Source organism: Sceloporus occidentalis, unplaced genomic scaffold, assembly GCF_023333645.1.
Source record: "Sceloporus occidentalis isolate IW3139 unplaced genomic scaffold, rSceOcc1.0.p SCAF_45, whole genome shotgun sequence".
Lineage (NCBI taxonomy): Eukaryota > Metazoa > Chordata > Lepidosauria > Squamata > Phrynosomatidae > Sceloporus > Sceloporus occidentalis.
This window is the reverse complement of record NW_028317025.1, coordinates 1,753,260-1,766,411: the sequence shown is the minus strand read 5'-3', so window position 1 is coordinate 1,766,411 and position 13,152 is coordinate 1,753,260. Positions and strand designations below refer to the sequence as shown.

General features: G+C 39.9%; 1 protein-coding gene across 1 annotated transcript; it reads right to left on the bottom strand.

Annotated features, from left to right (window-relative positions):
* Positions 1-12,368, bottom strand: LOC149289435 (serine/threonine-protein kinase PLK2-like). The gene is made up of 12 exons (XM_089490519.1): positions 12,210-12,368; positions 11,386-11,493; positions 10,295-10,411; positions 9,895-10,024; positions 8,466-8,553; positions 8,284-8,379; positions 7,339-7,537; positions 6,899-6,908; positions 2,631-2,790; positions 2,053-2,182; positions 746-856; positions 1-192 (listed from the first exon to the last, which is right to left on the bottom strand). Exons 1-12 carry the CDS (start codon positions 12,366-12,368, stop codon positions 1-3), a joined length of 1,500 nt encoding a protein of 499 aa, XP_089346645.1.
* Positions 12,369-13,152: the final 784 nt, after the last annotated feature.

The window sequence follows — 13,152 nt, the reverse complement described above, 5'->3', positions numbered from 1 at the left end:
TCAGGACGCTTGCAGGCTGTTCAGCATCTTAAGGGCGTATTCCATGCGTTCAATTATCAGTAGAGGGCAGGCATGTTGCAGAGAGTCCAGTGGAACAGTACAGCCCTGTCTGTCTTGGTCAATGAAGGTGAAAAGAGGGTTCTGCTCTGTCCTACTGAGGATTATCTTGGTGCGGTCATGATAAAAATTCACCTATCAAATATAAACAAATCAGTTTCACTAGAAAACCATAACAAACCAAAGGGTTGTTGTCACACAACACATGGCCTTTCCTGGAAGGAGGAGTCATACCTGCTCAGTAACATTATATTTAGCAAACCTCCCCATGTTTACTAAACTTTAGTGAATAACGCTTCCATAGTATGGAGGATATAAAAATTCACAGAAGGGAACCAGTTACTCATACTGCATGGTAGTACTTTTCATCTTGCTGATGACCAGAACACATGAAGTGCTACCCTTCCGTATAGAGGACATGCACATGCAAGTTTATCCATTATTTGAGTTCATACATCCAAATACGTCAGGATACCTTTTAAATGTATTCATTATTATCTTAAAATGTATATAGCGCCAACAATTTACGCATCAAAAGCAGGTACACATTATTTGTCCTGGGAAAAAATAGCCAATGTAGAAACCATAAGGGTGGATGGCACTTCATGGTTGGTCCCTTGAGCAATATCCACACTTTCATCCAACTGCAGGGCCAGAGCTGGTCATTTGTATATCTGGATGAAGTTACCTGCAAGGTTCCATTGCTGAAAAGCATCAAAAGCGCTTGATCGGTCTTCAGATAATTCAGGAGACACAATGTCCTGACATAGAGACTGGGAGCAGCCCTCAGGTCTCCACCCTGCAAAAGAGAGATGTTTTTCTAGTTTAGCTAGTTTGCTTGGCTGAATAATATCTACGTGATGCTAACTAATACATAAAACACAAGTGCAATATTTTATAATGTTGTACATTACACGATAAAACACATACAAATGATGTCAAATAATTACAGCTTTTAACAATGCTTTTAAGAATCCATGAATGGGCCTATGACGGACTTCATGTGCTCATGCGCGTCTGACTCAGTTAATGGTAGCATTTTATTTATGATACAACATCCCGCAAGAAGTAATTAGTACTTGCATTTTATGATCGATATGTTGTTATGGTATTTTACAGGTATAGGGTGAACTATTGGCATCTTCAGAAAGGCCAGCATTTATTTTTGTAACGTTTCCAGTACAGAAGCTTGATTGTATAGCCCAATGATGCATTGATTTAGACTTTCATTATACATGGTCATTTCAGCCGTTATCACAGTAGAACTCATCAAGATTGCCCCTTCACCATCCATGGTTAGTTAAAATGTATGTACTCTACACACACCCAGGTTAGTGAATATTCCTTTTTGCCATGTAATAATTGTTCTCAGTGAACCTTTAAGTGTGTGTTGGAAGAACTGGTGCCCATTTTAATCGTATGTATTGAAGTCAGCAGGTTGTATCCATATATGTAGAAAATAAGGATGCAATGCCTATTGTTAGGTGTGCTTAACAATTTTACTTCTTTTACCCTTAACTACAGATAAAAGAGCCAGGGCCCTCCTAAACTTTTGTTTCTGTAAGTCAAATGTTTATGTTATTTACTACTTGTTATGCCCTGTATACCCATTGTACAGCACTACAGAATATGATGGTGCTATATAAAACAATAAACAATGATAAATAATAATAATAAAAAATACACATATACGGCGCATAAGAGAGGGAAGCGAAGTCCCCCCCAAAAAGTACAATCCTTTCACAAATGGCAACCGACTCACACCCAAGTAGTCCATGAACTTGGTTGTGTAAATAGGATACCAATAGAACACTTCTCCATGTGACTTGAATGTGAATCCTCTATGACCTTCTAAAAGACCTCTTTAATACATCATCCCATGCATATTCCAGTTACACATTAATAACATCATAAAGGATAGAAATTGGATGTTCTGTCTATATCCCAAGATATTTGTAGCAACCGATCCATGCCATACATCACCATGCAACTCACCTCCAAGATTTTTTCCTGCATATATTCTGAGAAAAAACGCAGAATTTGCATTTTTCCCTCCAACTTGCATGGAGGACTCCACTCTGGGAAAGTGATGTGTTCTCTCGAGGTGGTAGAATAACAAACTTTTCTAAAACATGGACACAGAAATTGAATTAGCTTGGTAAAAAAAAATATCTATGCTAGGGCTAGGGAAGTCCAACACATATATGTTGCTGATTATATCCATACATTAAGTTCTTTATATCTTTCTTATGCTCAAATATCTGGTTCTAGATGGTAAATCTTGTAGCACGTTGGCAAAAAGCCTCAGTCAACTATACAGGTGTATTGATTCTAAGATAAGGTTCAAAGTAATTTCAATCCTTATACAGTCTATGTGTAGTTGGGAAATTGTTGCATTGGAGGCTTATTTGCATAAGAAATAGCATTAATAATATCGAGTAAAAAAATTATATCACTTAATCCAAAACATTTACCAATTTTGTGAACAAAGACCTTCTACCCCTACACACAAGCCAATGCTGAATGGATGGCATGTTTTTTCAACAATGAAAAAAGGGGACTGGAGTACTTACTCTAGATGTGGAGAGAGGGCTATGTGTGTGCCATCTCCTAGGAGGACACCAGAACAGCCATCAGATAGCTGGTATCCAAATCCGTACTTATTAGAATAATCCACCCACTTGGTTACCCAGAGAATAGGGCACAAAACCTGTTCTTTAACATCCAGAAAACCTAGGCGATGGAGAGTAAAAATATCAGAGGTTTATTTGAAGGTTATTTATAATACTACAGGAGAAGAGAAACATTTGGGAAACATACATACAAGGAATGGACGAAATATCCCCACTACCCAAGTAACTCAATACAATGCTCTTCTTTAGATAAGCTGGACTGTATCTATAAAAAACAGATTCCACATTTAGCACCAGACTTGCTTTTTCTTTAAATGGACTGATATTTAATTAATTCTTTGTACACGTCCAACTGCTGTGGTATAAATAATAAAAAAAAAAAGTCAGTGGTCAACCCTGCTCATTGACATTCAGCAATCCCACTGGTTGTGCTCTCAAAAGGCAGACTTTGCATGTTCTGGTATCATGTGATGAGGCTGTTCTTTTTCAGTGGTTCTTTAGTGCTCATGTAGCTGTGCTCATTTTTCTCCTTGCTTTACTGGTTTCTTGGCACACATAGTGTTACATAGTACTTGCATAGTGTTTGCGCACTGTACTTGCTGGATCTTGGACAACAGTCCACCCAGAGAAGACTGCGCTGCTACAGCCCTATCTGCATACAAAGACATGTTGCACAGTTATTAATCTGAAGCTCTTCTGGAACGTCTGACCGCATATTTGTCTCCAGCCATTCTGTACTCACGATAGTGGGTGTTGGCTGATGCTGACAAGGGATTTCCCCCATTCTTCTCACACCAACAGAAGCTAAGTAAATAATTTTGATATCTTTCGACATATTAAATCACATTTAATTGTATGAACGTGTGTCTGTTGTTATGTTAATTCCAGATCCGAACTAGTTGGCTGACATTAGGTTTTTTTAGGCCTGGGGAAGCTGGTCATACTTGTAGAATCCTTCTCTTATTCTTTCAGCACCTTTAAAGTGAACGATGGAGGATATAAAATCGAAGGATTGATTACCACTAAGGGCTTAAGCATCAACAGCATACTTTCATTTTAAATGATCAAGCAGCTCATTTAAGCACCTCTCTGCCTCTCTGAAGCACGAACCAAAGCATAAGTTAATAATATAGCTACTTATACGCCTTGGTATTCCAAAGTACTGTACAACAATGACACTTAATAAGGTTCTTTCTTCACCTGGTGTTATATTGTCTAGGCATCTCTGCAGTACACGAGTCACATCTTCTACCAAGTTGTCGCCAGGAACTTCTTTTAGAAATCGAAGATACAAACATTTTATTAAAGTAATTCACCAATCCTTTCCTACCATCCCCTCTTTACATTAATATATTCAAAAATATCAAAGAATCAATGGAATTAATTCTACGGGGTGGCATTAAACCAGTAGGTGTTTCATGATATCAAAGGATTTTTTTATACGCTTATTTTTAAAAAAACTTGTGTTTTTGCATACTAATACTTCTGTTGGTATCTCCATGGAAAACACAATTTTGAGCATCATAAGTGTGTAACTTTCTGGCATCAATGCAGAGCTAGGCCCCTTGTCCCAGTGTCTACCACTTTAAGCCCCATTAGGCATTATTTATGTTATCCCACTGATAATCATGGAGCTCACTCGTTGAGGCCGACCTGCTCCTGTGGCTCATTCTTCCGTTAATCAAGATATTCAGTGATTCAGTACATGTTTTGATGCAATCATCTGCTTGATCTTCTCTCTGAGAAAAACACATGTACATATCTGGATATATGTGGCATACTGCTGACTCCCTACAGCATACATGGCTTAATGACATCCACTGCATACCTCATAGATCTGGTCAGTGCTCACGGATACCTGGGTATGTGTGGGGAGGGCCACAGCATTTTCATGTCCTTTACTGCAATCTGTGTGAAAAACATAAATAATTATTAATATTTGAGAGTTAAAGAATATACAGCAGTACAGTATCTAGCCTGAGGGATTAGTGATCCTTCTTGCAACGTCAATGTAATAGAAGTCGGTTTAAGTGCTGTTACACTGTATCAGTCATGAAGGAGGAAAGACCAGGTTGTCAACAAATAGCTGTGTCTCCCACACAAAGGTTAAAATAAGTAAGCAATGCATCTGCATTAAGATCCATATATATATATATATATATATATATATATATATATATATATATATTAGGGCTGAAACAACTAATCGATAAAATCAATAATCGATATTGAAAATCATTGTCAACGATTTTCATTATCGATTAGTCGAATCGATCCTATATATAATCCGATTATTATCCTTATATAATCCGACCTCAAACAGAGATCGGATTATAACACTAGAATCCAGATCCCCCGCAACGCTGCAGGGGACCTGGATTCCCCTCACTGTCGACCGGTCTCTCACTTCCGTCTCTCTCCCCCCTCCCATACACCCCTCTGACCCCTCCCATACACCCCAACGGCGGTTCACAAAATACCAGGGAGTCGGGAGAGAGGCAGAGTGGTGCATGGGAGGGGGGAGGAGTCAGAGGGGTGTATGGGAGCCACCCTCCCATACACCACTCTGGCTCCTCCCCCTCCCATACGCCACTCTGCCTCTCTACCCGGCTCCCTTGTGTCTTATGAACCTCCGTTGCTGACAGGAGGCAGAGTGGAGTATGGAAGGGGGGAGGAGGCAGAGTGGAGTATGGGAGGGGGAGGAGGCAGAGTGGTGTATGGGAGGGGGGGAGCCAGAGTGGTGTATGGGAGGGGGGAGGAGCCAGAGTGGTGTATGGGAGGGGGAGGAGCCAGAGTGGTGTATGGGAGGGGGGAGGAGGCAAAGTGGTGTATGGGAGGGGGGAGGAGGCAAAGTGGAGTATGGGAGGAGGCAGAGTGGAGTATGGGAGGGGGGGAGGAGGCAGAGTGGTGTATGGGAGGGGGAGCAGGCAGTGGTGTATGGGAGGGGGGAGGAGGCAGAGTGGTGTATGGGAGGGGGGAGGAGGCAGAGTGGTGTATGGGAGGAGGCAGAGTGGTGTATGGGTGAGTTATAGTGGTGTATGAGGGGTATAATGAATTTCAGGGAGGCATATCTGGGGGAGTTAGAGTGGTGTATAGGGGAGGTAGAGTGGTGTATGGGGGTATAATGAATTTCAGAGTGGCATATCTGGGGGAGGCAGAGTGGTGAATCCGGGAGAATTTCAGGGTGGTGCAGGGCATTTATGGGTAGCGGAGTGGCATATCAGGGTGCACAGTGGCATATAGGGAGGTATAAGGCATAAATGGGGGCGAATGGCATATTGGAAGTTATAAGGCATATCAGGGGGGCATAAGACATATCTGGGGGTAAAAGGTATATCGGGGGCACAGCTGCATATCACTGGCATATAAGGAGTATAAGGCATATCGGGGGCACAGTGGAATCTCTGGCATATAAGAGGTATAAGGCATATATGGGGCAGAGTGGCAAGCTGGGGGTCAGATGTGCATAACTGGGGGCAGTTTGGTAAATAAAAGAAAATATAAACAAGGCTTTTTTCTCAGTTTTTATTAAATATGAAAAATAGTTAACATATGAATTAATATTTACTAATAACTTTGTACACTGTGTTTGGGTTCTTGTAGCTTTTATTATTATGTCAGTAAAATAAGAAGGTGAATAGCGAGAGGCCATTGCAATAAAGAGATGAAAGTGTAAATTGTACGTATTTTATTACATTATTTTAAATAAAAAAAAATTGCATTTTTTATCCGATTAATCGATTAATTGAAAAAATAATCGGCCAACTAATCGATTATTAATATATATATATAGACCAAGAGAGCAGGGTATTGAGATGAGTAGACATAAAGTGAACTGTTGATGCATATATGTATATGTATGTATGTACTATTTCATCTGAACTTCCTGCTCTCTGAGTCTACATGATTGTTCAGACACATGCAATTGGAACTAAGATCAAAGCTGATCTGATGACAAATTCCATGAATCAACCATAATTTCCCTAATTATGCACCACCTACCTGAACACATGGGTTTCTGAAACACTCCTCTGAACAGAACCTTGGCTGCTTTCCTGAAGAGTCTAGTGAGATGGTTAGATAATGTGAAGGAAGGAGGTGAATGGCAAGTTGTGGATGATAATCTCTCTGGGGTAAACCCCTAATGAAAAGGGAAAACATGTATTAGCCTTCTTAATCTATATAGAGAATGCCTAACTTTTGCTTACCAATATGTACCTGGAAGGGAGATGAGAAATTATTTTTTGCCTATGGCCTAATCCTGTAGACTAGCATTAGGAAAATAAAAAGTGGGAAAGGGTTTAAGAGGTAACAAGAGGATCTATCCTAGCCATGGTCCAGTGGCACTCTAGCTGCTTCACAAGCTACTGTATTACATTAAGGAGAAGGCTTCACTCTCCTGAAGAATGTCTCACAAAGAAACCCTCTACAGGGCACTGGGAGGTTGAGGTTACGTCAGAGTGTCCAAAAAGAATTCTGCCTCATAAAGACAATGATATTTCCTGAACATGGAAAGTTTGAGTCAGTAAAACATGAAAGTAGAGTGAAACCTATTCCAAGGACCCAACTCATCATCTTGAAAATAAAGCTGAGATATTCTCCTTCTCAATACTTAGTTCACCTAATCCTAAGAGTATGTGTGGTGCACCTGGATAAAGAAGTCATGTCCAAGAACCTCCTCCAGACACGGCCTTTCATCTGGGCAACTCGCAAGTAGAGAAATTATGAGCCCTCTTGCACTGAGAGATATGTGAGTGGGCACTGGAAAAAATCCTTCCTGGATAAAATAGTACATCTCCTTGTGCGAACGTGCTCTGAACGGGGAGTATCCAGTCAGAAGTGTATACCTGCAGCAAGATGGAAACTTATGACATAAAGGACTATTTCTATGGGTCACTGTTATCTTACACTTGTTATCACAGGACAAAAATTATTCAGCTCACACAAGATACAATAAAAAGGTTCAAATGAGATGGAACATAGAAAAGTCTTCTCCATGTCAATATATATATGTATCGGTTATCATGTTATAACAGGATCTATATAAAAAGGGAAGAGCAGCAACAGAAACCTTAAAAACACTTGTGTGTGTGCTTATGTATACGATAATTTGCAAAATGGAGAGTGCAAGCTCAGGTCAGTTGGTGCGTACCTCTGACTCTGACTCTTTATTTTTCTCTCTGGTATTTGCACTAAATCCGTATCATGGCAATTGGTTTAAATAGATGTCAGCGTAAGTTCTACACCTACTTACACAGAGCATTCTACAATGCTCTTTACTAATACAACCACTAGATGTCCTAGTGATCCTGTTAAAATTCAGTATAAACACGCAATCTCATTCATAAATAGCACTGGTGTTTATTACAGCAGCCCAGTGTTATAGGATATCAAGACCACTCCACTGCCATACCTTGTCTGTATCCCTGCCACTTATGGCAAACGATACCCAACGCTTAACAGTCACGGAGGTCTGCGAGATAATACGTGCAAAAATATAGACATGCTACTGGAAAGTAAACCTTCAGTACCCACACTACACAATCAGAAATACAAGAAACAGGTTAGAAGAAAATGCATTTGAGTTTCTTACATTATGCATCCAAGGGCCCAGATGTCTGATTTAAATGAATGACCGTCCTTGGACAGAACTTCAGGCGAGAGGTAGTTAGGGGTCCCACATATAACACTAGATAGAAAAAAGAGGTCCATTGTACAATGCTAAAAATTTTTATGTCACAAGCACATTTCACAAGAGGTGATACAAGTTCTTACCCTGGGATTTTTTCACACTGGTCCACTGTGGTTGCCAAACCAAAGTCCCCAATTTTGACCACCATGTTTTTAGCGATGAAAAAGTTGCCTAATAAAGTACCAAAAACAGACAATTCATTGTAAACCCAGAGGGACATATAAAAGTCTTCATTATCTTATGTTGTCTTACTAAGACAACTGCTTGCATACACCCTAGCATATTAGTAGTTTCTGTCTGTATATCTGACATACACGTTTCAAGCAATAGTCAGTATCTACATGTTAGCAAGCAGTTTCTGCAACCCATGGTATAGATAGAATTAGAAGTTTTGTCAGCCATCTTCTTGGAGGTCTTTCCTTCTTTTGCTGTGTATGCTATACATGTACGCATAAATATCTGTGTGCATACACATATAGTATTGTGTTCAGCATCATATAGGGTCTAACCACCAGGGCCCTACACACCTACCTCTCTCTGCTTATTTTTGTTATAGCCCCTATAACCCATTGTGCAGGGCTACTGAATTCATGTAAATGAATGATCATAATAATAGGATTTCCCATGATCTGCAGACAGAGTAGCTGGACAACGCTAGAATAGCTGACATGCAAGTCCCCCGGAGCTCCAGCCAGAAACAGCTACACTAAGTAATCCTGTCTGAGATCTATATTTTTAACTGGAAGTAGAATTTCTGAAATGTCTAGCAGCGTGCAGCAAGGGACGGAGGGTTCACCACAGGGGTAGTCGTGTTGAGAGCCAGCTATTTCTTACACGTAACTGCCCAAACCTGCAGAATATGGTATCATTCTTACGATTAAATTATATTATTAGGAGAAAAGTCAAATAGACCACACAAACAGTTCCATGTGAAAAAGTTTCTGATCTTTGAAAAGATATGAATTGATACAAATTAGTTTTAATGACTAAGAATGAGTTAGACTGAGTATGAATGATTACAATAAGGGAGGCAGGGGTGACTTTGTAAAACAGAAGTTATCACGTGTTGCGTAGACTTAAGTTTGCCGGTTAAGTAAACCGATGTCCCATCTGCTGACATATGATATATGCCAAGGACCACCCATGATTATCTTCAATTGCAACCTTTGCCAGATTGCCCATAAAATACCTGGGTTCTCATCCTCATCTGTCCATCTTTGGGATTGAGTAAGTGAGGAAGATTTCCACTGAAAGATGTACATAAAGATAAATGTTGATAGCTGAGGGGATGGAAGTGCCAGGTTTGGATCTGTCATTGAAATGTCCTATTTCTGGCACCAGACTGTGTCTGAATTATACAGGGACCTTTTCATCACTGTCTCATAGAAAATTAGATAGGGCTTCAGTGAGTCTGGTGAACAGCTTTCTTTCTCATTGCCAACGTACATGGCAGCCAAGAGAAAGTACGATCATACATGATTAATACACGGCAGCACAATGTATGCCACTCACTTAGCTTTAGGTCTCTGTGGATAATGCCCTGCTGGTGCAAGTGGTGCAGCCCTTGTCCTATTTGCTTCATGTAGTATCGGACCTCAGGTTCGGTCATAAGTTTACGGACCCTCAGGATGTGAGCTAGAGACTGCGGAGGGAAAGGATATTTTATTAGGTGTTTGAACATTTGTCATAAAGTGACAGCATTTTCATCCAAAAGCTCTCTAGAGTGTAGGAGTATAAACCCAGGGCACGGTTTAAAGCACCCTATCAAAAAACATTTGAACATGTGGTAAGTATGGTAAGCATACAAAGCAGCATTCATGAGAACACAGATGATATCCCAACATCAATATAATATTAATATTCTTTAAGACAGTATAACTATCTAGGGACATAAGAACATTTCATAACAAACCTTGTGTCTGCAATATTCCAGCACCATGTACATGTACTTTTGGTCTTGAAAGTGGTGATAAAACCTTACAATGTTTTTATGCTTCAGTTGACTGTGAACTTCAATCTCTTTCTCAACCTAAAAGAAATATGTCACGGTGATACATAACTATACAATCGTAAAAACAAAAGACAGCTTTTCAATCGTACTAATATTAAATGTAATGAAGTGACTACCCCATTTCAACATAATGTGCCACCTAATCATGAAAACTGGCCACATTAATTTTAATACAGCATCAGCCAGCATCGTTTTTTGGTCTTTTGGCCAAGATCAAGATCAGTACCTTTGAGAGAGAGAAACACTTGGTCCTTCAACCTTAGGGCTGAGAAGGGAAGTGTGTTGGGGTCCCCAGAGAATGGTGGGATCTAGACACATGGCACTGGGTATGTTTTGTACTTATGGACCTGTCCCTGCATCATTTGTATGAATGCTTGCATGGACTGGAAATCCCAAAGTGCAGCTGGGTCCCTGAAAACTTGGCTTTTGGTGGTGGTAGTGGGCTATTCTCCACTTTGGCCAGGGGGTGGGGGTTTCTAAAAGAAGATCCAGCGCTCCTGCTGGTCTTCTGAACAAGAAAGGATGAAAATGGTTGCATCCTTTCTTGTTCAGAAAGGATGAAAATGGTTGCATATCCCCAATGGCAGTGCTGTCCCAGAAGGGGGAAATGGCAGACTGGGTGTATGGACATGGTCACCTTCTTAACCACTTACTTCACTGAACAGTGCACCAATACCTCTACCTCTTATAGCCATTCCCTATAAGATTGGAGGATGAATGCTAAGGACAATGCTGATTGGAGATTAGTGAGAAGAAGTTTATACATTTTTAAACAATATCTTCTAAACAATTCTGATTACATGGCCATTGATGGCTATGTATTAATGGACAATGACCCGCCTCCAAATGCAAATTTATATATAGACCATCAAAACATAAACATCTATGCACCTTTCACATGTTCCTTTGCAGAGGGCAGTATCATGCTACCTCTTATTCTGCGTGCTACGTAGGAGTTAAAATAACTTTGTTTGAACTTATTTAAGCCTCACCCCGCCTCTGTGTTGTATTTGATTTCTTCTCATATGTGAGATCATCTTCACAGCAAACACTTGCCTACTGGACACATCTGTGAATTTGTAGCACCTCCCAAAAGCACCCTGAGGTTCGAAGACACGAAATAACATTAGTGACAAATGCAAATTCATAATTGACCCCAGCCAGATGACACATAACACAGGCATATTCTTCTCAATGACTAACTTCATTCCGCAAACCCGATTGTCTGCTGTCAGGGCAAAACGTACTCATTAACACAGCTATTTATCACGTGAGATATGATCAAACACATTCACCTCCCTCCAAGGAATGTGGTCTAGTGTAAAAGCAGCTTGTTTGTAAAACAGAGCAAAATATATAAAAAATACAGACTCCCGAGAGCCAAATAATAGAAGAAACACTGTATACGATTAGGACACGTCTTGATTTATACCAAGTATCCTTTATTAGAAAAACAAAGTGGCTTTTTTTATTATATATTTATTATTATTATTATTATATTTATTATTTTTTATATATATTAACATAGAATTTGACAGCAGATAAGAATATTCGGTCCATTTAATCTGCCCAGTGTTTTCCTGCTTTAAAGACGTAGCCATATGCCTATGCTATGCATGTTTAAATTCCCTTACTGTGTTAACATCTACAACTTCTGCTGGGAGGCTGTTCCACTTATCCACAACACGCTCAGTAAAGTCAAACTTCCTTAGGTTACATCTAAGCCTCTGATCTTCTAGGTTTGCATATATATATATATATTAATAATTAAAGTGATGCAGTGTGATTCTTAAAGCCCCTTAAAGTAGTATCTTACCTTCCCCAGGAGTTTCCCTCTCTTATACAATCTCCCGGTCTCTGGCTCTTGTATGTAGTAGAGAGTGCAATCTCCATGCAGGCTGTCCGGCATCTCCATGTCTCTACTATGTCCAGAGATGAGATCCTGATCACCGGCAGAGGACATCCAAGTAGCCATCGGAACTGTCCCGTCCTCCTATTGGCTGTATCTCGGCAGGGACGCTGACTACAAGGCATGGGAGGGGAGGGAGGGAGAGCAGAGAGGAGGGAGAGGAGGGAGGAGGCAAGTGCAAGGCAACCAAGGAGGAGAGGGCAATTACAGAATTGTGATGGAACTCGGGATAAGATGCTGTAGAGTAGAGATCTGGTAGCAGAGGGACAATAAAATGAAGGCAGGACCTCTTTTTTTATAGACGATAGAAGCCAGACATAGAAATTTAGGAGCTGGCTTAAAGCCAGGGAGAGCCTTATTTAAATACAGCATTTCAGAATGAACACTTTATATACTGAATTTATTTTGGAATTGAACATTTTTATAGAGCATTTATATATGAAACTTTAGGAAAATCTAGTAGCCATATGTAAATAATTAGTAGTCATGGCTAAACAAACTAGAATACATTATATATAGGTATAAGATTATTGTAGGCACCATCATATTTCGCAGCCCTGTACAATGTGTTATTTTGGCTAAAAACAAATATGTGTATGATTGTGATTTGAATACATTTTGTTCCATAACAAGCTAATGGTCATTATTTAGCCAGTATTATTAACCTCCCAATAATGACCAGTCCTACACATCTTTTGGAGGTCCATAGATATGTTTTATAGATATTCCCCCATCAGCTTACTGGGTTTGTTAAGTAATGATATGCTAGGGGAACTGGGATTTTTATATCTCCTGAAAATGAACGCTTTAATGTCAGTTTTGGTGATCAATAAACTAAGCCGAAGGTTTT